General features: G+C 37.0%; 1 protein-coding gene across 6 annotated transcripts in view; it reads left to right on the top strand.

Annotated features, from left to right (window-relative positions):
• Positions 1–446: 446 nt before the first annotated feature.
• The window catches only part of VPS45 (vacuolar protein sorting 45 homolog), a 68,037-nt gene continuing 41,637 nt past the window's right edge, over positions 447–26,846 (top strand). The window contains exons 1-10 of one of the 6 annotated variants that reach the window (XM_059929939.1): positions 447–1,144; positions 1,780–1,914; positions 10,811–10,871; positions 14,760–14,845; positions 15,909–15,977; positions 16,098–16,235; positions 16,674–16,784; positions 19,031–19,165; positions 19,605–19,718; positions 20,134–20,301. In XM_059929939.1, coding sequence (XP_059785922.1) covers positions 1,052–1,144; positions 1,780–1,914; positions 10,811–10,871; positions 14,760–14,845; positions 15,909–15,977; positions 16,098–16,235; positions 16,674–16,784; positions 19,031–19,165; positions 19,605–19,718; positions 20,134–20,301 — 1,110 coding nt within the window. In that variant the 5' untranslated portion in view covers positions 447–1,051. The remainder of the gene's footprint in view (positions 1,145–1,779; positions 1,915–10,810; positions 10,872–14,759; positions 14,846–15,908; positions 15,978–16,097; positions 16,236–16,673; positions 16,785–19,030; positions 19,166–19,604; positions 19,719–20,133; positions 20,302–26,846) is intronic. The other 5 variants (XM_059929934.1, XM_059929915.1, XM_059929911.1 and 2 more) reach the window with 5 other exon arrangements.

Genomic DNA, 26,846 nt, shown 5'->3' on the forward strand with positions numbered 1-26,846 from the left:
TGGCTTTAAGATTCATTTTGTTGCTAAGTTTCTGTCGTTTCTTAAATTAAAATTTTGAGTTTTTCCTTAAAATCCCCGCGCTACTTTGCTTTAGCCCCACCGAATACATGCCCCCTACCCATTTTTGACCCTGTTAACTCTTCTCCTGCCGCTGTTTAAGCATCTCAAGTCCCCAGCACCCCGGGAGAGTTGAAGCCCACGGAATCCAAACGCCCAGGGAGCCGAAAACTGGGTGGTTCCGGGCTCCGCTGGACCCACGGCCTGCGAGTTCGGCGGCAGACCCCACCTCCAGGCCCTCCTGGGAGATCCGAGGCCTCTCCCAGAACATTCCTAAAGGGCGTTCCCTCTGTTTATTCGTTCAATAAGTATTTGTTCAATTTCCGATGCCCCTCAGTCTTCGGAAAAGCAATTCGGGCCTCACCTTGCAGTGCAGTGTCCTCGCCTTGTTAATGACACAAATATGCCGGGGAAGACGAATCTCGGCCACTATTTAGCAAATACCGCATGAGATTTACCAAATGCCGTCCCTCCGAGTCCCTAGCATCTGCCGGGAACATAAAGCCACCTCCCTTCCCTCCATCCTTCACTGCCACCCAAGAAAGCGTTAATGGCAAATAGCGACCACGGCCAAGCTCTGCTGTTCTTGCCTCCGAGCCAGCATTATGCCAAGTTCCTCCACACCGCGAGGCGCCACCCTGTCCCCAAGCCAGCAGGAGGGGCGTCAGGCCGCGGCCCGGACCCCGGGCCAAGGGCTGGGAGAGATCTGAGCGTCCGGGCCTCAAACACCTCCGGGCTGGAGGTGGGTCGAGAATCAAGTCCGGGCGTGGCGGCCTAGGGTGTCTCAGCCGAATTCTTCCATGCAGCCGGGAGGCTGTATGTCCGAACCGCGTAGCTGAACTACAACTCCCAGGACCACAGCTGACCGGACTTCCGGAAGCCAAAGCCGGGCGGGGAGGAAGCTGTTGAGATCCGGCCAAGAGGCCGGGGGTTAATTTAGCAAGAAAAACGGGGGGCGGGAAGAGCTATAGGGCTAACCTGTCAATTCGCCACCATGAACGTGGTTTTTGCTGTGAAGCAGTACATTTCCAAAATGATAGAGGACAGCGGACCGGGCATGAAAGTACTTCTCATGGATAAAGAGACGGTGAGTTTGCTTTTGCTCGGTGTTTGTGAGGGAACCCTCCTCCCTTGGAATAGCTGGTCCCATTCCACTGTAGGATTTAGTATTTAATTAAAGATTTATAAGTGAGGGTCAGTTCAGTGTGGAACTGAAAGGTTGTATAAAGCTTGCCTAGAAGGATTTCAGTCTGAATGGCTCTAGCCACTGCCAGAGGTTCTTGTACCCAGAACAATTTATTGAAATCAGAAATCGTTTTCTAAATGCCTCTGCCAAGAAATAATATATAAGACAGCGCACTTGGAGGACTTTGGGATGGTCCTGTTATTTCCACTCAGCATTATGTTTTTAAAGGAAAGCTGTTAGGGCTCAAACTGAGGTGACAGGTTATTATTTATTGGTTACAAAATTTAAAAAAAGAACTCTTTAAAGCGATGGGAAATTTTTTATTTGCAAATTTATGGGTTGTCCGTGTTCAGAGAGAGCGTTTCATTGTGGTACATTACTTATTATTTTAGATGCTCAGTAAATGTTATTACATATGTTAGTATTTAAGTTATCCAACTAAGTATTAATGAAAAAAAATTTTAAGGCTTAGGTATGGCTGCTTGTTCTTATTATTCTGGACTAGCATAATATTAGTTAATTCTTTTTCTTTACAGACCGGCATAGTGAGTATGGTATACACACAATCGGAAATTCTCCAGAAGGAAGTGTACCTTTTTGAACGCATTGATTCTCAAAATCGAGAGATCATGAAACACCTGAAAGCAATTTGTTTTCTTCGACCTACAAAGGTACTACATAAACAGCTGCCGTCTGCCTAGGCAAATACAGCACACTATGATCTGGAAGTATTATTAAGGCAAAAGAAATTTATATTATCATCATCTGTGGCATCATAATTATCCTGGTTTATCAGAGTTATAACCATGATTCTCCTCCTTTCCACATCTCAGTCACTGCTTACAGCCAGTTTTTCCTTCAAGATGTCTTTAAGGTTCTCAGCTACTTCCAAAGCCACTAACTATACTAACAGAGACCCACATCACTTTATTCCTGGATTAACCTCCATACCTATCACACTGAACACCATTGCCATTTATTTATTTATTTATTTTTAATTTTTGAATTTTATTTTAATTATTTTTTTATACAGCAGGTTCTTATTAGTCATCAATTTTATACACATCAGTGTATACATGTCAATCCCAATCGCCCAATTCATCACACCACCACCACCACCCCCTACGGCTTTCCCCCCTTGGTGTCCATACGTTTGTTCTCTACATCTGTGTCTCCATTTCTGCCCTGCAAACCGGTTCATCTGTACCATTTTTCTAGCTTCCACATATATGCATTAATATATGATATTTGTTTTTCTCTTTCTGACTTACTTCACTCTGTATGACAGTCTCTAGATCCATCCACGTCTCAACAAATGACCCAATTTTGTTACTTTGCATGGCTGAGTAATATGCCATTGTATATATGTACCACATCTTCTTTATCCATTCATCTGTCGATGGGCATTTAGGTTGCTTCCATGACCTGGCTATTGTAAATAGTGCTGCAATGAACATTCGGGTGCATGTGTCTTTTTGAATTATGGTTCTCTCTGGGTATATGCCCAGTAGTGGGATTGCTGGGTCATATGGTAATTCTATTTTTAGTTTTTTAAGGAACCTCCATATTGTTCTCCATAGTGGCTGTATCAATTTACATTCCCACCAACAGTGCAAGAGGGTTCCCTTTTCTCCACACCCTCTCCAGCATATGTTGTTTGTAGATTTTCTGATGATGCCCATTCTAACTGGTGTGAGGTGATACCTCATTGTAGTTTTGATTTGCATTTCTCTAATAATTAGTGATATTGAGCAGCTTTTCATGTGCTTCTTGGCCACCTGTATGTCTTCTTTGGAGAAATGTCTATTTAGGTCTTCTACCCATTTTTGGATTGGGGTGTTTGTTTCTTTAATATTGAGCTGAATGAGCTGTTTATATATTTTGGAGATTAATCCTTTGTCCGTTGATTTCGTTTACAGATATTTTCTCCCATTCTGAGGGTTGTCTTTTCGTCTTGTTTACGGTTTCCTTTGCTGTGCAAAAGCTTTGAAGTTTCATTAGGTCCCATTTGTTTATTTTTGTTTTTATTTCCATTACTCTAGGAGGTGGATCAAAAAAGATCTTGCTGTGATTTATGTCAAAGAGTGTTCTTCCTATGTTTTCCTCTAAGAGTTTTATAGTGTCCAGTCTTACATTTAGGTCTCTAATCCATTTTGAGTTTATTTTTGTGTATGGTGTTAGGGAGTATTCTAATTTCATTCTTTTACATGTAGCTGTCTAGTTTTCCCAGCACCACTTATTGAAGAGACTGTCTTTTCTGCATTGTATATCTTTGCCTCCTTTGTCATAGATTAGTTGACCATAGGTACGTGGGTTTATCTCTGGGCTTTCTATCTTGTTCCATTGATCTATGTTTCTGTTTTTGTGCCAGTACCATATTGTCTTGATAACTGTAGCTTTGTAGTATAGTCTGAAGTCAGGGAGTCTGATTCCTCCACCTCCGTTTTTTTCTCTCAAGACTGCTTTGGCTATTCGGGGTCTTTTGTGTCTCCATACAAATTTTAAGATGATTTGTTCTAGCTCTGTAAAAAATGCCATTGGTAATTTGATAGGGATTGCATTGAATCTGTAGATTGCTTTGGGTAGTAGAGTCATTTTCACAATGTTGATTCTTCCAATCCAAGAACATGGTATATCTCTCCATCTGTTGGTATCATCTTTAATTTCTTTCATCAGTGTCTTATAGTTTTCTGCGTACAGGTCTTTTGTCTCCCTAGGCAGGTTTATTCCTAGGTATTTTATTCGTTTTGTTGCAATGGTAAATGGGAGTGTTTCCATAATTTCTCTTTCAGATTTTTCATCATTAATGTATAGGAATGCAAGAGATTTCTGTGCATTAATTTTGTATCCTGCAACTTTACCATATTCATTAATTAGCTCTAGCAGTTTTCTGGTGGCAGTTTTAGGATTCTCTATGTATAGTATCGTGTCATCTGCAAACAGTGACAGTTTTACTTCTTCTTTTCCAATTTGTATTCCTTTTATTTCTTTTTCTTCTCTGATTGCCGTGGCTAGGACTTCCAAAACTATGTTGAATAATAGTGGTGAGAGTGGACATCCTTGTCTCGTTCCTGATCTTAGAGGAAATGCTTTCAGTTTTTCACCATTGAGAATGATGTTTGCTGTGGGTTTGTCATATATGGCCTTTATTATGTTGAGGTAGGTTCCCTCTATGCCCACTTTCTGGAGAGTTTTTATCATAAATGGGTGTTGAATTTTGTCAAAAGCTTTTTCTGCATCTATTGAGATGATCATATGGTTTTTCTTCTTCAATTTGTTAATATGGTGTATCACATTGATTGATTTGCATATATTGAAGAATCCTTGCATCCCTGGGATAAATCCCACTTGATCGTGGTGTATGATCCTTTTAATGTGTTGTTGGATTCTGTTTGCTAGTATTTTGTTGAGGATTTTTACAACTATATTCATCAGTGATATTGGTCTGTAATTTTCTTTTTTTGTAGTATCTTTCTCTGGTTTTGGTATCAGGGTGATGGTGGCCTCATAGAATGAGTTTGGGAGTGTTCCTTCCTCTGCAATTTTATGGAAGAGTTTGAGAAGGATAGGTGTTAGCTCTTCTCTAAATGTTTGATAGAATTCACCTGTGAAGCCATCTGGTCCTGAACTTTTGTTTGTTGGAAGATTTTTTTTTTTTTTTTTTAATTAATTATTTTATTTTTGGCTGTGTTGGGTCTTTGTTTCTGTGCCAGGGCTTTCTCTAGTTGTGGCAAGCGGGGGCCACTCTTCATCGCGGTGCGCAGGCCTCTCACTATCGCGGCCTCTCTTGTTGCGGAGCACAGGCTCCAGACGCGCAGGCTCAGTCGTTGTGGCTCACGGGCTTCGTTGCTCCGCGGCATGTGGGATCTTCCCAGACCAGGGCTCGAACCCGTGTCCCCTGCATTGGCAGGCAGATTCTCAACCACTGCACCACCAGGGAAGCCCCTGTTGGAAGATTTTTAATCACAGTTTCAATTTCATTACTTGTGATTGGTCTGTTCATATTTTCTGTTTCTTCCTGGTTCAGTCTTGGAAGGTTATACCTTTCTAAGAATTTGTCCATTTCTTCCAGGTTGTCCATTTTATTGGCAAAAAGTTGCTTGTAGTAGTCTCTTAGGATGCTTTGTATTTCTGTGGTGTCTGTTGTAACTTCTCCTTTTTCATTTCTGATTTTATTGATTTGAGTCCTCTCCCTCTTTTTCTTGATGAGTCTGGCTAATGGCTTATCAATTTTGTTTATCTTCTCAAAGAACCACCTTTTAGTTTTATTGATCTTTGCTATTGTTTTCTTTGTTTCTATTTCATTTATTTCCACTCTGATCTTTATGATTTCTTTCCTTCTGCTAACTTTGGGTTTTGTTTGTTCTTCTTTCTCTAGTTGCTTTAGGTGTAAGGTTAGGTTGCTTACTTCAGATTTTTCTTGTTTCTTTAGGTAGGCTTGTATAGCTATAAACTTCCCTCTTAGAACTGCTTTTGCTGCATTCCATAAGTCTTGGGTCGTCGTGTTTTCATTGTCATTTGTCTCTAGGTATTTTTTGATTTCCTCTTTGATTTCTTCAGTGATCTCTTGGTTATTTAGTAACGTATTGTTTAGCCTCCATGTGTTTGTGTTTTTTACGTTTTTTTCCCTGTAATTCATTTCTAATCTCATAGCGTTGTGGTCAGAAAATATGCTTGATATGATTTCAATTTTCTTAAATTTACTGAGGCTTGATTTGTGACCCAAGATGTGATCTATCCTGGAGAATGTTCCATGCACACTTGAGAAGAACGTGTAATCTGCTGTTTTTGGATGGAATGTCCTATAAATATCAATTAAATCTATCTGGTCTATTGTGTCATTTAAAGCTTCTGTTTCCTTATTTATTTTCATTTTGGATGATCTGTCCATTGGTGTAAGTGAGGTGTTAAAGTCCCCCACTATGATTGTGTTACTGTCAATTTCCTCTTTTATAGCTGTTAGCAGTTGCCTTATGTATTGAGGTGCTCCTATGTTGGGTGCATATATATTTATAATTGTTATATCTTCTTCTTGGATTGATCCCTTGATCATTATGTAGTGTCCTTCCTTGTCTCTTGTAACATTCTTTATTTTAAAGTCTATTTTATGTGATATGAGTATTGCTACTCGAGCTTTCTTTTGGTTTCCATTTGCATGGAATATCTTTTTCCATCCCCTCACTTTCAATCTGTATGTGTCCCTAGGTCTGAAGTGGGTCTATTATAGACAGCATATATATGAGTCTTGTTTTTGTATCCATTCAGCAAGCCTGTGTCTTTTGGTTGGAGCGTTTAATCCATTCACGTTTAAGGTAATTATCGATATGTATGTTCCTATGACCATCTTCTTAATTGTTTTGGGTTTGTTTTTGTAGGTCCTTTTCTTCTCTTGTATTTCCTGCTGAGAGAAGTTCCTTTAGCATTTGTTGTAGAGCTGGTTTGGTGGTGCTGAATTCTCTTAGCTTTTGCTTGTCTGTAAAGCTTTTGATTTCTCCATCGAATCTGAATGAGATCCTTGCTGGGTAGAGTAATCTTGGTTGTAGGTTCTTCCTTTTCATCACTTTAAGTGTATCATGCCACTTGGTTCTGGCTTGTAGTGTTTCTGCTGAGAAATCAGCTGTTAACCTTATGGGAGTTCCCTTGTATGTTATTTGTTGTTTTTCCCTTGCTGCTTTCAATAATTTTTTTTTGTCTTTAATTTTTGCCAATTTGATTACTGTGTGTCTCAGCGTGTTTCTCCTTGGGTTTATCCTGTATGGGACTCTCTGTGCTTCCTGGACTTGGGTGGCTATTTCCTTTCCCATGTTAGGGAAGTTTTCGACTATAATCTCTTCAAATATTTTCTTGGGTCCTTTCTCTCTCTCTTCTCCTTCTGGGACCCCTGTAATGCAAATGTTGTTGCGTTTAATGTTGTCCCAGAGGTCTCTTAGGCTGTCTTCATTTCTTTTCATCCTTTTTTCTTTAGTCTGTTCTGCAGCAGTGAATTCCACCATTCTGTCTTCCAGGTCACTTATCCGTTCTTCTGCCTCAATTATTCTGCTATTGATTCCTTCTAGTATAGTTTTCATTTCAGTTATTGTATTGTTCATCTCTGTTTGTTTGTTCTTTAATCTTGTAGGTCTTTGTTAAACATTTCTTGCATCTTCTCGATCTTTGCCTCCATTCTTTTCTGAGGTCCTTGATCATCTTCACTATCATTATTCTGAATTCTTTTTCTGGAAGGTTGCCTATGTCCACTTCATTTAGTTGTTTTTCTGGGGTTTTATCTTGTTCCTTCATCTGGTACGTAGCCCTCTACCTTTGCATTTTGTCTATCTTTCTGTGAATGTGGTTTTTGTTCCACAGGCTGCAGGATTGTAGTTAGAAGAACTTCTGCTTCTGCTGTCTGCCCTCTGGTGGATGAGGCTATCTAAGAGGCTTGTGCAAGTTTCCTGATGGGAGGGACTGGTGGTGGGTAGAGCTGACTGTTGCTCTGGTGAGCAGAGCTCAGTAAAACTTTAATCTGCTTGACTGCTGATGGGTGGGGCTGGGTTCCCTCCCTGTTGGTTGTTTGGCCTGAGGCAACCCAACACTGGAGCCTACCTGGGCTCTTTGGTGGGGCTAATGACAGGCTCTGGGAGGGCTCACGCTAAGGAGTACTTCCCAGAACTTCTGCTGCCAGTGTCCTTGCCCCCATGGTGAGCCACAGCCACCCTCTGCCTCTGCAGGAGACCCTCCCACACTAGCAGGTAGGTCTGGTTCAGTCTCCCCTGGGGTCACTGCTCCTTCCCCTGGGTCCTGATATGCACACTACTTTGTGTGTGCCCTCCAAGAGTGGAGTCTCTGTTTCCCCCAGTCCTGTCGAAGTCCTGCAATCAAATCCCACTAGCCTTCAAAGTCTGATTCTCTAGGAATTCCTCCTCCTGTTGCTGGACCCCCAGGTTGGGAAGCCTGACGTGGAGCTCAGAACCTTCACTCCAGTGGGTGGACTTCTGTGGTCTAAGTGTTCTCCAGTCTGTGAGTCACCCACCCAGCAGTTATGGGATTTGATTTTACTGTGATTGCGCCCCTCCTACCATCTCATTGTGGCTTCTCCTTTGTCTTTGGATGTGGGGTATCTTTTCTGGTGAGTTCCAGTGTCTTCCTGTTGATGATTGTCCAGCAGCTAGTTGTGATTTTGGTGTTCTCACAAGAGGGAGTGAGAGCACGTCCTTCTACTCCGCCATCTTGGTTCAGGGCCACCATTGCCATTTAATCTTACATACTTATATCAGTGTTTTGAGTCTTTATCATTTTATTCACATCTATGCTCAGGAACCTTTAATGGCTCAATTTTACTTCCATGATTAAATTTATATTTAGTAGCCCTCAGAGCCCTCCTTTAGCTGGTCTGGTCTGCCCTTATGTATTCAACCTCCTATGTCCTACCTCTGCTCCTCCACTGCGGCCAGATAGGCCTTTTTATGATCCCTCTACATGCTCATTCCTGTCCTCTGTTTGTTCTCTTCCCCTGATTAAAGATTCTTTAGCCTTCTGTCAGTTTTCATCCATCATCTTCTAAATCTAACTTGAGTCCTGCTTTAAAAATCCTTTACTATTTCAATCTTATTTTGTATATTCTCTTGTTTTATATTCATGTTCTTAACTCCAGTACTTGTACATTATCTACTTTCCAATATACAAATCTGACCATGTCACCACACTTGAAATCCTTGAATGATTTCTCATTGCTTTTATGATAAAGACAAAACTCCATTAAGTGTGGCCTGCAAGGCCCTGTATGGTCTAGCTCCTACTATTTCTATAGCCTCATTTCAAACCATTCCCCTTTTTGCTCTTAGCCACACTAATCTTTCAGTCCACTATATTCTGTCATGCTGCAGGACCTTTGCACAGGTTCTTCTCTTTGCCTGGAACATTTTCACTCCCTCAAGCAAATCTTTCCTGGCCTTGCTGACCGGGTCAAACCCCCCTCTCATAAACACTTATAGCACCATCTTCCTCTCCCTATTACTTGTTGTGGTTGAAGTCTCATATGGTTTGTGTGATTAATTAATATGTCTCACCTACCAGCAGTAAGCTCCAGGAGAGCAGAGATGATGTCCATATTTTCACACTGTTATGTCCCCAATGCCTGCCACATAATGGATACTCAATAAATAGTTCCTGAATTAATTAATACATCAATTAATTCTTTGATACAGTAGTTTCCAATTGCTTCATATTAGTCATGAAATTTTGGCTCTGGGAGGGATCTTAGAGATTATCAGTCCATCATTTCCTAACATTTTTTATTAGAGAAGCTCTTTCAGCGCCATACGTATGTTCTCTCAAACTCAAATGTGTTGTTAAAAACAATTTTTCCTTAAGATTACATTATAAAGTTAATTTTTAATGTGTTTTTTAAATTTAAATGACAGTTGTTAAAGTCTTTTTCCCATTTCACAAGCAATATGTATTGCTTACATTACTTTTAATTCTGTAAGGAAATGTATGTTTTTTTAACATTCAAAAATGATATTTTATATCATGTATAATTTGGGGATCAACTTTATACTGAAATTTAACCATATGTTATAGTATCAAAAGTAGATAAGACCTGCATTATGATCGTATGTAATTGGAATTATTATGTTTTGACCATTTGAAAATCAACTGTTTTTTAGTTCTAAATTTCATGTTTTATTTTTAAATAATGTAATTATACAAAAGGTCTTAGCCTACTGTTTGCAAATACTTCACAAATATTGAAGTTCTGCAGCCTCTGGTCCCAATTAGTTAAAAGCCCAAGTGAATATATTTAACTATATTTTCTCTTTTTTTTTTTTTTAATTTATTTTATTTATTTATTTATTTTTGGCTGTGTTGGGTCTTTGTTGCTGCGCGCGGGCTTTCTCTAGTTGAGGTGAGCGGGGGCTACTCTTCGTTGCAGTGCGCGGGCTTCTCATTGCAGTGGCTTCTCTCATTGTGGAGCACGGGCTCTAGGCGTGCGGGCTTCAGTAGTTGCGGCACATGGGCTCAGTAGTTGTGGCTCACGAGCTCTAGAGCACAGGCTTAGTAGTTGTGACACACGAGCTTAGTTGCTCCGCGGCATGTGGAATCTTCCCGGACCAGGGATCGAACCCATGTCCCCTGTATTGGTAGGTGGATTCTCAACCACTGTGCCACTGGGGAAGCCCCTATATTTTCTCTTGAATGTTGGTTTTTAAAGGACTAGACACATTTTGATGTTCCACATAAGAATTTTGATCAGATGAATAAAATTTATAAGCAAACAGCTTGAGGCAAATTTGCAGAATTATTATCTATCTTATGTTATATTTCAACATCTATGTCCTTTATGTTTTTTAATCTTAATTTGGCCAAGGCAGTGCAGCTAGTTAATGTTACATATGATTCCTGATCATTATATTTAATGTGTCTCTTTTTTATCCTCAGCCCTCACCCCTCCCAACATACACACACTTAATCTAGACCTCAGCACACAGTAGGCACTCAGTAAATACTTAAATAAATCAGTGGATGATACGTATTTATTACTTTTTCACTTAAGCAGTTCTCATATTTTGTTTGTTTGTTCTTTTCTAGGAGAATGTGGATTATCTGATTCAGGAGCTCCGAAGACCCAAATACAGTATATATTTTATTTGTAAGTATGTTATTTCACCTGTTCAATCATGTAACTAAATCCTAGCTAATATGTTCTATTGGGTACTTCATATCATCGGTAAGTTAATTGAATCCATCACTGTAAGAGTCTGGTGAGTTTTTTTGTCCTTTCCAAGTATTAAAAGTGTTGGACCAACATTCTGTTTCTGAGAGCTAAATGTGATTTCCACTCATCATAGACTGCTTAGGTTAAAAACAAATTTTTTTTTAAGTTTTACTTTGCCCTTCAAGTTTCTTTATAAGTCAAAAGTTATAAGTAGTCAACTTTCACATTCCACCTTTGCCAAAAAAGTATGTATACTTATTTCTATTTTACACTCTTATGAACTGAGGCATAGAAGCTGATTTATTTATTTGGAGGGAGGATATACTTGAGTTTGTTGGAAAAGCAGAGATTTACTTTACATACCAGATGAAAACAGTCTACTTCTCTTTGCAACTTTATGTAATACTTGAAAGTACAAGTCATCAGGTAGATATCTCCTATTTGCATAACTTTTGGGGAGAGGAAAGGGGGTGGAGGCCTGGAAATAAACTGGGTTTGTGGTTACTATACAATTTATATGGATTTTTTTAATGTAATACATTCTGCTTTGGAAGTTACATCTTTTCTCCTCTAGATGTCATTATTGATCTTCATAGCATTTGTATTGTTTACTTGAAGGCTTTGGAGTTTTAGGGCTTAAACTATGGTCTAAGATATATACTTTCTTCCGCATATACTACAATTTAATAATGGTACAAAAAATTAACATTTGTGATAAGACACTGTAGTTTATAAGAACTCTCTCATATTTTATTCAGCCCTTAAAACAACCCCAGGAGGTAAAAACAGGCAATTTTATTCTCTTCTGTCATCCTACTTTTGTTTTTGTAATTGTTTTATTTTTGGCTAATAATCATGGGTTTTCTTTTTCAATTAAGGTTTTTTTTTTCTTTTTTTATTTTCTTTTATTTTTTTAAATTTGTTTGATTTTATCTTTGGCTGCATTGGGTCTTTGTTGCCGTGCACGGGCTTCCTCTAGTTGCTGCAAGCGGGGGCTACTCTTCATTGCGGTGTGCAGGCTTCTCATTGCGGTGGCTTCTCTTGTTGCAGAGCATGGGCTCTAGGTGCATGGGCTTAAGTAGTTGTGGCACGCGGGCTCAGTAGTTGTGGCTCACGGGCTCTAGAGCACAGGCTCATTAGTTGTGGTGCACAGGCTTAATTGCTCCGCGGCATGTGGGATCTTCCCGGACCAGGGCTCAAACCTGTGTCCCCTGCATTGGCAGGCAGATTCTTAACCACTGCGCCACCAGGGAAGTCCTTTTTTTTTTTTTTTTAATTACTGAGTAGTATTCCATGGTATGGATGTACCACAATTTGTTTAACTGTTCACCTGTTGAAGGACATCTGAGTTGTTTCTAGTTTGGGCTAATACAAATAAAGTTGTTATAAATATTTGTGTATAGGTTTTTGTGTGAACATAAGTCTTTATTTCTCTGTAATAAATAATACCCAGGGAGCAATTGCTGGGTCATATGGTAGTTGCATGTTTAGTGTTTTAAGAAACTGCTAAATGTTTTCTGGCATGACTATGCCATTTTACATTTCCATTAGCAGTGTACAGGTGATCTAATTTCTTTGTATCCTCACAAGCATTTAGTGTTGTCCCTGTTTTTCATTTTAGCCATCCTGCTAGGTGTGTAGTCATTCCAGTATTTTTTAAGTCTGATTACAAGCTAGGTACTGAGGATAGGAAAGTATAAAAACTTTTGTATTCAATGACACACATAGACACACATACACACACATATATTTATAGAGAGAGAGAGATTGATTCCCCATGCTGTCAAATTTATCTGGACATCTAACAGAATTACTGTTTTGCTGAGTCTCTTAGCTAAAAATTGAATAGATCATGAGATGACAGACTCCCTTTTCCTCTGAAAAGAGTTATTTGATGCAGTGGTTGAGATTAATAACGAATAATAAGTCTAATATTTACTCTTCTGGTTGTACAGTTTGTTTGATTTGGGCTGTAAATCTATGAAGTCGAAAAAAATTATATATGTTAAAGTAGTTAGCACTAAAGCCTAGGAAAAATGGACTGTTGAAATGTCTTGGGTGGAGCAATCAATTTCACAGTTTTATTTGATTGAAATAAACTAAAATGAGTTTATATATGGTGATTTTATTCTTTACAGACTTTCAGCACAATTTATATTAATTAGCACAAAACTGGCCTTCTGCTCATGTCATTTTTTAATAATTCTATTTTTGTATACTCTTGTATAACAGGCTCCTCCCTTCCTTTATTTAAAAAAAAACTTCTTTATTATGGAAGTTTTCAAATATGTAAAAATAGAATAGTCTAATAAATCCCAATGTACCCATCACCCAGTTTCTACAATTATCGTACCATAGCCAATCTTGTTTTAGCTATACTGCTATCTACTCCTCCATCAATATTATATTGAAGATAATCTAAGACATCACATGATTTCATCCATAAATATTTCCATATGCATCTCTAAATGATAAGGACTTGTTTTAAAAAGTACCATTATTATATCCAAATAATGAGAAAAATTCCTATTTATTCAAATATTCATTCAGTGTTCAAATTTCAGATTCTTTCATGCCTTTTTTTTTCACCACTGTTTGTTTGAATCAGGATCATAGTAAGGTCCACACATTGCTATTGGTTGATATGTTGTTTAAGTTTCTTTAATCTTCTATAAGTCCTCTCTCTACCCCAACCCCCATGCAGTCTATTTATTGAAGAAACTACATTGTTCTATTAAAGTTTCCCACAGCCTGGATCTTGCTGATTGCCTCTGCATGGGGTATTTTAACATGTTCTTTGCAATTTAAAATGTTCCCTCTGTCCTCTAGTTCTTGTAAATTGGTACTTGGATACAGAGGCTTAATTAGATTCAGATTTGATTTCTTTTTGACGAGAATATTTCATAGGTAGTGTTGTGTGCTTCCACTGATTGTCTCTTACTATGATACTAGCAGAGGTCAATGCCCAATGCCTAGTTCCATCCATTGATTCATTAGGGGTTGAAAAAAATGATGGTGTTTTGTTTTGCTTTTTTTTTTTATAAATTTATTTATTTAATTTATTTATTTTTGGCTGTGTTGGGTCTTCGTTGCTGTGCGTGGGTTTTCCCTAGTTGCGGCGAGCGGGGGCTTCTCTTCGTTGCGGTACGCGGGCTTCTCATTGCGGTGGCTTCTCTTGTTGCTGAGCACCGGCTCTAGGCACATGGGCTTCAGTAGTTGTGGCGCGTGGGCTTCAGTAGTTGTCACTCGCGGGCTCTAGAGTGCAGGCTCAGTAGTTTTGGCGCACGAGCTTAGTTGCTCCATGGCATGTGGGATCTTCCCAGAGCAGGGCTCAAACCCGTGTCCCCTGCATTGGCAGGCGGATTCTTAACCACTGTGCCAACAGGGAAGTCCCAAAATGATGGTGTTTTAATTCTATCATTATCATTCCTTCTTTGCTTTTTAGCTGGAAAATTTCTTAAAAGAGGAGTTTCCCCTCATCTACCGTTTGGTTATCTGGTGGTACAGTTTGCATATAAAAGGATAAAAGCTTACTTCTTTCCCAGTATTTGCTATTTTCAATATAATGATTTGGTTCCCTAGCATCCTCCAATGCCTACAATGGTGGTTCCCTTTTTTTTTTTTTTTTTTTTTTAAGTATTATGAATTTACAGATTTAAACGTATTTGTGCTGTTCATTCCAATGTGAAGGTGTTTGACATATACCACAATGTATACTAAATTTCACTTAGTCATTAGACTTTAACTGTCAGGCCCATTTATGTCTAATTGCAGCAGAGATGATCTCCTCTGAGTCAACCACAACTTATATGTCTGTTTCAGATTTCAGTAATGTGATCAGCAAGAGTGATGTGAAGTCATTAGCTGAAGCTGATGAACAGGAAGTTGTGGCTGAGGTTCAGGTAAAGGTATTGGTCCTCTAATACATATCTTATATTGGCCCTTTCTAAAGATTTGAGTCTAAAAATAAGGAAGGTGTTGTCTCATAAGAAAGGAAGCTATTGATCAGACACAACAAATGTGCATTGCACCAGACTATACTCATATTTAGAAAGTTTGGAAGAGGTATCAAATTGAGTGGGAATAGAATTAAAGGAGGCAGTGGGAATGAGGTGATTGGAAAGGTACTGGGTTGGTAGGGAGGGTTTCACAGGGTTGGGGACAGAGTCAGATATGTCTTATGCTAGTTTTATGAGCTATACTATAAGAATATTCATCTAAACAGTTATAGTTTATGTCTGATTGGGAGAGAATAGGAAGTAAAGGATGTGAATGAGGTTTCTTAAAGTTCTGTTTGTGATTATCTTGCTTTGGGAAGTAGTAAGCAGATTTGTCATTAGGTTAAAACTTGAAACTCCTAAATATTTATACTGCATGCTATGTAATACTTCACATTAGAACATTTCATGTTACCTTTTCCTTCTTAAACCCTTTAGTGTTCTTGAATACATTTATCACAGATGTTTGAATACATTTATCACCTAAGTGAAGAATATAGTCCTCAGGGAAGCAAATAAACAAGTTTTGGATTTTCAGGAGAATGTGCTAGGTGATAAATGAATGAAAAAAGAATGACCTATTTTAAATCATATTCTCCCTCATGAGAATACACTGGACAGCAAAGTTCTTATTCATCTAACTGAGTGTAACATTGTATATCTTCAGCAGTGTTTTATTTTTACTAATTGATAAATCTCCTTAAGTATGATATGTATATTTATACAACTTTGTTTTTTTGGTTTTTTTGTTAAAGATTTATTATTATTGCTACTATTTTATGATTATCTTATTAATTCGCTCACATTGACTATTGTTACTCAATTGTTAATTGATCAGTTTTTCTCTTTTATACCTGCATTTCCTCAAATTTGATTGTATCACATAGTATTATATCACATATGAAAAATATTATTGCATGATACAGTTAGGAGTTTATGGAATGACTGACTGATCCTGGTGCTTTGTTTGCAGGAATTTTATGGTGATTACATTGCTGTGAATCCACATTTGTTTTCCCTCAATATTCTGGGTTGCTGCCAGGTATGGAAAGAAAGGATTTTTTTTTAAGTTTATTTATCAGGTAGGAGTTAATTCAGTAAGTAATTGGACTTGTAAGATAAAATTCAAATATTTTCTCTGAATATATGTTTTAACAAAAAGGGTCGAAATTGGGATCCAGTCCAACTATCCAGAGCAACTCAAGGACTGACAGCTCTCCTTTTATCTCTGAAGAAATGTCCCATGATTCGTTACCAGCTTTCATCAGAGACAGCAAAGAGACTTGCAGAATGCGTTAAGGTATGGCATTCTCTATCTCCAGTTCCAAAACATCAAGACCATTCATTTCTTTTTCATATTTCAGAAATTAAAGGAATGTTTTATCTAAAACTAAGGAGATGATGTGTTAGGTTTACTGGCAAAGAGGTAGGCATTTGTAATTCAAGACCAAAAGCAACAAATTAGAGCTAAGATTCTTAGGTTTAACCCAAGAAACATTTGCAAGCTACTTAACTTCTTTTGATCCTATTAAACCGCTTGTAAAATAGAGTTTCAAATCCTAACCCCTTAAACAGAATGCTACTAAACTTTGTCAAGCTTTTGAATCCTTTTATGGAAGGCCTATGAAAGTGCAAGAAACTATTGTTAAATGTGGTTTTTGTGTATTAATTTTCTATTTATATCGTCTCTATCTGCTACTAATTGGTTCACCAAACCGTCTTTCTCTCTTACCCACAGCAAGTGATAACTAAAGAATATGAACTGTTTGAATTCCGGCGGACTGAGGTTCCTCCATTGCTACTTATTTTAGATCGCTGCGATGATGCCATCACCCCATTGCTAAACCAGGTGCAGAGCCCTTTGTTAGCATAATGAAAGGATGATTTCAAGTGGTATTCATCAAAATGCAGATGTGGAAATGAACAACATGGTCCATTTATTTGCCTCCTTATTTTCAGCTATTCTTGTTTTTGCCTTGTGTTTCCTAGCATTCTGGTATCAGTGTTCTTCCAGCCACAGTCATCTTCAGCTCTTTCTTCTGCCTCATCCTTCCTGTCCCTTTCTGCCACCATCCCTAATTAAGGCAACTTCTGGGTTCTGTAGATTCTACTTTTCCAGTGTCTGTTCTTTTCCATTCATATTGCCATTATCTTGGTGTATCTAGTCTCTTATAGGAATCCTCAAATAGTCATCTTCTTGATTCCCCACTTTTAATTTCTCTCCACTCTAACGTATCTCACGGACACAATGTTGTTAAATTACTTTTACTATAGCACAGTTCTGATCCTATTACTCCTGGCTTAAAAATCTTAATTGTTTCCCATTTGCCTACTGGATGAAATACAGACTCCTGAACTTGGCGTCCATGAGCCTTCACAATGTAGGCTCAACGTTATAGAAAACCTGCAGCTCACTACTGTGTAGCTATACCTCAGGATTTCCTGCCATCATTTTATTCATGTTGTGACCTCTCTTTGAACTCTGGCATGTTTGGAATACATTCTCTTCCCATCTTCACCTCTCAAAATTCTTATCCTTTAAAACCACTTGAAACATCTTTTAAGTGTTTTTGAAACATCTTATGTCTCATGCTGCACTTTCTATGTTGTACCTTTGATTGTTTTCACAGTCTCCTAGGTTATACATTCCTTCAAGGCAGACTGTGTCTTACTAATGTTTGTTCTTCTGTGAATACAAGCACAGTGCCTTACACTTTGTAGACACTTTATTAATAGTGACTTTAAATTTATAGGAAAAGGCACAGTCTATATTTCAGTTCCATCCCAGCTTATAATAATGTTAATGCTAGGGGAAATCTGTGCTGTGGAATGCAACTTCTCTATGATATGATAGATAGCCTTATATTCCTAAAATTCAAAGTAATATAACTTAATAATATTCTATATATTACATATTATATGTTACATATTTTATATACATTTTAATAATATAACTAAAGAAATTTTGACGATATAAAAAAGTAGAAAGAAAAATAATTGCTTATAATTTAGCTTCCCAAAGAAAAGCAATCATTCATTCAACAAATTTCACTGAGGACCTATTATGTGCCAGGTACTGTATTAAGTACTAGAGATAAAAGGTTAAAAGGTACAGTCTCGCCTTTCAAAGAGTTCATGATCCAATGAGGAGAAAGTAAACATCATTTTAATTATGAAGTATGTGCTAATGGCAAAAGCATGCAGAGGATGCTGTCTATGGAAGCATAAAACATTTTGTTGTACTTACTTTAAATGCTATAATGAAACTTGCTTTTTCAAGGACTCATTGGCAAATATTTTAGGAAATAAAGCACCTACTTTTATAACCTCTGAAGTTATTTTAACAAATCTAGTGTTTAGATTTAGAGGGTAATTTGCTGGAAAATACTTAGTTTTCTCTAATGGACCTGTGACTAAAAGTAACCTGTTCTCCATAAAAGGTGAGAAGGCAAATTTGGGGGTTTCTCCTTTCCAGTTTTACGAAATAAGTTCCCATTTTGTAAGACTGGAAACTGGTCCTTCTTCACAATGCATATTAAGTAAAGCTATAAAGTAAAATGGATTCAGAGGCAAGCTTCTGAATATGTGTGTTTTGATCAACTCACAAGGTTTTTTTCTGGTAATATTAGTGTTCCCAGGATAAATATAGCACCACTCAGATCTGCAAGAGCACACTTCTCATGCTGCAGAAAACCACAGAAGTGTACAGGAAATGGTACAGCTTGTAACTGCAGTACCAATATAGCCCTATCTATGAAGCCAAAAATATACTCTTAATTCACAGAAAAAAGTTGGAGCTAATGATAGATCTAATTTGTTTTCTTTCTATCAGGAATATTAATCTGGCTGCCCTTCTTCCAAAAGTGTGAAATCTAAAAGTATTTTGACTTTCAGATGTTTAACCAATTAAAATGACAATCTTAATGCTTAGTATAGCTCAAAATATTAATAAAATTTGAGCTAAATAGAGAACCTCCATGTAAACAAGACTAGTTACTAAGAATGTTATCAGTTTTTATTTGTTTTCCTGAACGTTTACTATTTCCATGTTTTGTCAGTTACCAATTTCTTTTTTTGTCATAATTCTTTATTTAGTGGACATATCAGGCCATGGTCCATGAACTACTGGGCATAAACAACAATCGGATTGATCTTTCCAGAGTGCCAGGGATCAGTAAAGACTTGAGAGAGGTGGTCCTATCTGCTGAAAATGATGAATTCTACGCTAACGTAAGTGGTTTAAAATTCTTTTAAATTTTTTTAGTTGTTTTTATGTAAGAAGGTTAATATTGATTTGTTAGAATGAGAGCAGGTTTGGGATTTCATGTAGAAGGATGACAGAGGCATCCTGTAGATAAACTGCATCTCAAGGGAAGGCAGACTTTTTTCTGACCCTTTAACAGTATTTTTTCACAGTAATCACATACTTAGTTTTGTACTTTTAAAATTAGAACCCAATTTATTTACTTCCCTCCTGTCCTTAGCCCTTTGTGAAAATGGTAATGGTATTCATCACCAGTGTCCTGGCCAATATCCAGATTTGGTAATGATAATGAAATTTTCTTGCCCTTCAGTTCTAACTGTATTCAGTGTTCTTTTTCACTTCTTTTAAATTGTCTGAAAGTCAGACTTGTTGATAGAACTGTGTTTCCAACTTCCTTTTTCATAGAATATGTACCTGAACTTTGCTGAGATTGGTAGCAACATAAAGAATCTCATGGAAGACTTTCAGAAGAAGAAACCAAAAGAACAGCAAAAACTAGAATCAATAGCAGACATGAAGGTAAATTGAACATGTACATGGATGATTAACATGCAAGACTTTGGAACTATTCATGTAATCAGCATTTCTGTACTATTCTGGGTCTGATTTCTGCCTTGATTCCTTTTGTTTGGTTTGAGATTATTTTCTGTAATACTTCTCTTTGGGAAAAAATGTAGTGAAAACTTCATAATAAGCCATGTACTTCTTTCCATTCATCAGTCATATTTGGACTATTTAAAGACTCAGTCTACTGACATATACTCGTTCTTCTCTTCTTAAGCATAACAAAATGCCATGTGACTGAAAGTATTAGATGCCTTAGTCTGGGCAGAAGAATAATCTCTGCCTTTTTTTTTTGTTTTTTCCTTCTTCATACATGCCTATCCTCATCAAGAAATAACAGAACCCCCAACTGATGTTTTTCCCATGGCAGGCCTTTGTTGAGAATTACCCACAATTCAAGAAGATGTCTGGAACTGTATCAAAGCACGTGACAGTGGTTGGAGAGCTGTCTCGGTTGGTCAGTGAGCGGAATCTGCTGGAGGTTTCGGAGGTTGAGCAAGAACTGGCCTGTCAAAATGACCATTCTAGTGCTCTCCAGGTATCTATTCAATACAATTTGATGAGCACCTACTATGTGTAAGGCACTGTGCCAGGCAGAGCAAGAGATACAAAGGCAAGTAATCCTTCTTAACCAACATGGAATTTACAGTGTAAGAGGGAGTTGAGACAAGAACACAAATTAGTATTATTTAAGATAGATGTATGATAAGAGGGATAGTAGAAGAAAAATGTGCACTCTCAAAGGGTTCAGGCAATTAATTGTTTAGGAGGGCAGCCTAGTCAACTAGAAAGAATGCTAGACTAAAATCAGAAGATCTGAATGTCAGTGTTTGATTTGCCACTGCTGGCTTTGTGACCTAGAGCTGTTGGCTTAATCTCTGAGCCATTTTCCTCATTTGTTAAATAAGTATAATGATATTTATCTCACAGCGTTGTTAGGAAGATTTTAAAGATATAATATATTAAAATGCATTATCTAGGTTTTTATTATTGAACATCTGCTGTTTATTCCACAAACATGTGAATGCCTGCTCCATGTTCATGGTGCTGTGAGGATCTAGTGGTACAAAAATGAATAAGATACCATCCTTTTCCTCAAAAAGTTCACATTAAAAAAAAAAAAAAAAGTTCACATTTTAGTAGGGGAGAAAGAAATTTAAACCAGGAATTATAATATATGCAATAAGTGCTGTACTAGAGGTATTACAAAGGGATATGGAAATACAGAGGAAGGACAACTGTTTTCCCTAAGGATGAGTCTTCTTAGAGCTTCTTAGAGACGATGATATTAGGTTTGGTTCCGGACAAGTAAATAAGTAGAAGTGCACCAACCAGAGAAAAGGAAGGAAATTCTCAGCAGAGGGAATGCAGGCATGGAGATGTGAAAAAAAAAAAAAATTTTTTTTAAGGGAACAGAGACTAATTCAATGTAGCCAGTGCTGGATATAAGATGAGGAGTGGTCTTAGATAAGCCAGAAGGACAGATTGAGGCCTGGTTATGGCCATTGAAAGGAGGTTGGGCTTTAATCTTAAAATGATGAGAGCTATCAGAGGATTTTAGAAAAAAGTGACATAATCAAACCCTAGCCTCATGAAATTTACAGTATAAGTTGAAGAGACAAAACTAAAGCATGAGTAACAATTAGGCAGTGTTTCATGTTAATATTTAATTAAGTCAAAATTGTGGTACTGACTATAATAAGATTTGAGGTTATTAGGGACAGTTTCTTAGAGAAGGTTATATTAAGATGGACCATAAATAATGAATAGAATCTGGAGGAGGATTTCAGCAAAGAAAAGATGCAGAGCTATGCAGAAAATAATAAACAGCATGACCTGTTGAGAGTGGGTGTGGGTGTGCAAGAGACATAGGAGATAAAATTGAATTGGTAAACAGGAACTAGTTTATGAAGATGCTTGTAAGGGGGATTTGTACTTGCTGAGATAGGCAAAGAGATCCAGTGTAGAGTCTTATGTAGAAGTTGATATGATGAAAGCAGTATTTTAGGAAATTTAATCTAGTAAGGATGCTTTGGAGATGAAAAAATTTAAAGTCAGAGAGGCTAGAAGACTCATAGTGATAGTAGTAAAAATGTACAGAAGGGCAAATATGAAAGACATTTCAAAGGGAGAAAATAACTATTTAGTGACAGATTAGATATAAGGATAACAAGACAGAACAAATCAGAGATAATTCCAAAATTCCTGAGAAGTGGCAAAATGTGGTATCACTGACAGTAAGTAACTTGGGAATGAGAGTCCTTTGGGAAATAGCTGTTTCTAAGCCACTTATTATAAGAAGCACATTTCCTTATTAATAGGACCCTATATTCTAAAACTTAGTCTGTTTCTTTCCCTGCTGCAATTCTGCTTTATAAAATAAAGCCAGCATGGTATAATGGAAATAACACAGGCTTTGGAGCCAGACTGTCCTGGCTTATGTCCTATCTCTATGTATCAAAGTTTCTCTGGGAAAATTACTTATTTTGCCCAAGCCTCAGGGATAATGATTTCAAACTTTTAGGTCGTTATCAGGATTTAATGAGATATAAAATGCTTCCCATATGGTAGGTACTTTGTAAAGGTTAGTTTCCTTCCTCTAAGCATAATTTTTTAAAGATATGGTACAATCAAAAGAAAGAAATTCACCCACCTGTGGTTGCTCTAGTTATACCAAAGTCTTCACTGTGATTTATGTTGATAGTTGTTGGTTTTTAATTTTTAAAAATGTTTATCAAGAGTTCCTCTGAAAACACCATCATTTTGAAAATCATAACGATGCTATTTGCTTTATATTTATGAAAAGTATTTCTGTCAACACTTAATTTTATCTCTGTGTTCTTAAATCTTCACAAAGAACTTTTAGGCTGACTTTATATTTTTAGTTGTATTAAATGCTAATTTTTTTTTTTTTTTTTTTTTTTTTTTTTTTTTATTTATTTATTTATTCATTCTTGGCTGTGTTGGGTCTTCGTTTCTGTGCGAGGGCTTTCTCCAGTTGTGGCGAGAGGGGCCACTCTTCATCGCGGTGCGCGGGCCTCTCACTGTCGTGGCCTCTCTTGTTGCGGAGCACAGGCTCCAGACGCGCAGGCTCAGTAGCTGTGGCTCACGGGCCTAGTTGCTCCGTGGCATGTGGGATCTTCCCAGACCAGGGCTCGAACCCTTGTCCCCTGCATCGGCAGGCAGGTTCTCAACCACTGCGCCACCAGGGAAGCCCAATGCTAATTTTTTTTAATCTATTTTTTTATTGAAGTATAGTTGATTTACACTGTTGTGTTAATTTCTGCTGTACAGCAAAGTGATTCAGTTATACATATATCAGCATTGTTTTATATTATTTATATCATTGTTATGATAAACCATTATGGTTTATCATAAATTCTAATTCTTAAATAGATAATATAAGTACTTGATGAAAGAGATACATAGTAAAAACTGAGTCTGTTAGTTTCACTTGCATCCTTACAGTTATTCTGTGTGTGTGCAAGCCTCTATGAGTGTGTATATTTCCTTCTCTCTCTTTTTAAAATTCAGATGATACCATACTGTATACATAGCTCTGCATTTTGCTTTTCACTTAACTGTGTATCTCAGAGATTGTTCCAGACCAGAACCTAAACACTCATTCTATTAAATCACTAAATAGTATTTCTTTGTAAAGATACATCACAATCTATTTAACTTGGCCAACTTACTTTAAACAGCACTATTAATAACAGTTTATAGTTGGTTTGTGGGCCTAATAGAAGTATTCCTGTGAAAACTTTTTATTTTTCTCAATAAAATGAATTTTTTTCTCTTATTAAATAAAAATAGAATTGTGTCCTGTAACTAAATTTAAATTTCCTTATGTTTCTTTATCATTTTATTTTTCCCTTTAAAACAATAGAACCAAATTTAATCACTAGCCAATTTTAGTATCTTTATCTGTATCTCACCATATGGAAAGCAGTTAGAAAAGGCTACTGTAATTCCTTGCCTGAAATCTTATTTTTTGTTCATTTTAAAAGAAGAACAGATACTTTAAAATATGAATTCCATTTGTGATCCACTTTATATTTTTAAAAATTATCTTTTGAAGGTTTTCTTGCCCAGGGTATTAGGGTTTTACAGTGAGCAGTTGATTTGGACTTCCCCATCATAAAGGATTTCTTTGACAACATGATTTAAATAGTCAATAAAGAGAACTTTTGTTTAATAATGAGTAGATGCCAGGGGCCTGACCCCTAGATGGGTTACAGCATTCCTTGGCTTGACCTTAGGTGATAATAAGCAATGAATTGACTTTTGAGTAAAGATGAGGTTTGCTTTATTGAATAGTAACTGTATCATGGTGAGGCAAAAAAAGCTCATACATTGCTAAAAATTAACCTATAAATTGCTGCCACTTCTAACCAGTTATCCTACAGGGTAACAAAAAATTTGATTCAGAAGAATTTCACTAGAACCAAACTGCAATGTACTATCATTGGGACATATGCATAGCCTTGGAAAAGACTCATTTGATTAGTAAGGAAGATTTTTTTTCATACCATAAAGAGAAAAATCTTCAGAAAGTAAATAATTTCTCCCCCTTTTGTTGTCATATTACAGCTCTTCATTTGGAAGGAGGATCTAGCCTTTTTATATCCTTCTTTCCTGACCTTGGGTAAAAGATCTCAAATCATCCCATTAATAACACGTAGTAAGGACAATAAATATTCATTAGAGAAATAAAGATAAAGAGTTCTGTTTGAAGCAGTATAGAATAGTGGCTAAGAGCTTGAATCTTTGATGGCTTGAGTTTGAAAATGATTCTTAACCACTCCAAGTCTTAGTCTCTTTGTCTGTAAAATAGGGGGAAATATCAGTACTTACTTCAAAAATTTTTGTGAGGGTGTAATGAGCTAATACATGTAAAGCACTTAATACGGTACCTGGTACTTACAACATTCAATGAATATTAACTATCACTATTTTCAGTATTATTGTTTGATGGTACATTCTCTTTTCTTTATGGCATCTAGGACATGTTTTTTAATTCACTCATGATCTTGGAACTCTCCCTGATTTTAGAAGGGTTTTTTTGCTTCTCATTAAAATTGTAAGAAAATTGTTTTGGACACATTGAGCTGACAATTTTACTTTTACCAACTAAGAGTAAAAATGATCCTTTTCTCTCTAAACTATCATTTGACTAAGTATTTCAGAAACAGTGTTGACCAGCAGAAGACCTACACCAAAGCTAAATCTGACTAGTCATTAAGTAAAAGAACACTGACTCATGTATTTACCAGTTAGTGGAATTGGGTCCTGCCTACTTTCTATCATTTTTCCTAGATAAGCTCTTTATAGTCCCATAACACTGTTCTCTCAAACTGTTAGATTAGACTCATTATTTAATCATATCAGCATGTTGAAGACGTCCACCAATTTCATCTTGCTGTTCTGATCTTTTGGCTTATAATGCTATTCATTGAGTGTTTTACTACATTACTGTGACAGTTGATAACAAGGTACAGATCCTATTCTTTAGGTTAAATTAAAGCAAAAAAAAAAATGGGGACTATCTTTAATTGCAGACTTCAACTGTAATTTGTACAATGGTTTAAAGTATAGGTATGTCGTTACAAAAGTTTTTTCTTGTACTGCTATATCATAGTTTTGGTAGAAGAAAACAGAAAAGTATAAAAGTAGTCAGGCCAAAATAATGGAAGAATCTCTAAATATCAGAAGAAAAGAATTGTTTTTTAATCAATGTCTTTTGAATGAACATTAGCTCCCTTTTGAAACTTGACCTTCAAAGATAGTGTTTTTGCATTTCTTTTCCTATTCCTTCATTGGGCCTACACTAATGTTAGAATTCAATGGAAGATTTTTGAATCTCATCTTCATAAGTGGACAATAGTTTTCTGTTTCACTCTTTATTCAGCCGTTGTTATTATGTAACAGTATACTTTTCTCCCTTGATTATCTCAAGGTTTACAGGAAATTTAATGAGAAAAGAGATACCAAAAAGTTCATTATATAATTCAGTCATATTTCCAACATATAAATACCACCGTGTAACACATACCTCCTATGTAATTAAAGTCTCTCAGATTCTTTTTCTCCTCTTCTCTGGTTAGTACCCTGGAATCTCAATATAATGTATGTCACTGTCAGTCAAGTTGATGAGTCAAGTAGCCATGAGGGAAATAGTTCAAAATTAAGTCAAAGGATAACGTGGGATCCAGGCAGACAAAAAGGCCCTGCTTCTTCAAGTACTTATATAGCTGAAAAAGAAGAAAGAATTCAGCTTGTATCTACAGGTTTCTTTTCATGAGGGAATAGATAAGTCTAACTGGAACACTGACCTGAGCCATGGGTTGGGTCCTAAGAGCTCAAAAGTAAGTAAATACTCTACTCAGCGTAGTCTTGGACCAGATCTGGGCTATCGGATCAGAAGGCCTCCCATTGAGGGAGAGCTAAGAGTCAAGCCGGGGACTCTAAATACCAGTACCAAATCGCAAGGATTAGAAGTGGATTTTTTAAATGGGAAACAGAGCCAAGAGTCAAGATTCAAGGAAAGGTAATTAGAAAGGAGCAAATAGGAAGGGTATAAACTGATTGCTGCAAATAGTCTTTGACTGTCCCCATACCAGTTTTTGTGGGTTTACAGTTACTTGAGTATCTCAGATTTGCTTAGAAGTACAGGGACAGGTCAGTCAGAAGTTGAGTAGATTTAAGGTAAAAAGAGAGTGACTGCAAGGGCAGAAAATGAAACATTGTGCCTGTAAGAAAAGCGACAACAGAGATCCCAGATGGATGTTTTAAACTTATGCCAGGTTGACTGAGATACATATGAAATTGTGTATTTTTACTTGATAATTAATTTGTATCCTGAACTTTCTCCATATTATAGTAGAAATTAGTGGAACATTTAAACAAATATTCTAAATAGTCTGTATTTAGTCACTGCTGTGTGGAAACGTTACCACAAAAGGAAAAAGAGGTAAGGAAAATTTTATGACTGCAGGGTTTAAATCTGTAGAAGAGAAATTTATTCCTTTTTGATCCTGTAAGGACGATGGTAGTGAAATGTTCACCTGAAAAGCAACAATA

The sequence above is a fragment of the Balaenoptera ricei genome, chromosome 1 (genome assembly GCF_028023285.1).
Source record: "Balaenoptera ricei isolate mBalRic1 chromosome 1, mBalRic1.hap2, whole genome shotgun sequence".
In the NCBI taxonomy this organism is placed as follows: Eukaryota; Metazoa; Chordata; class Mammalia; order Artiodactyla; family Balaenopteridae; genus Balaenoptera; species Balaenoptera ricei.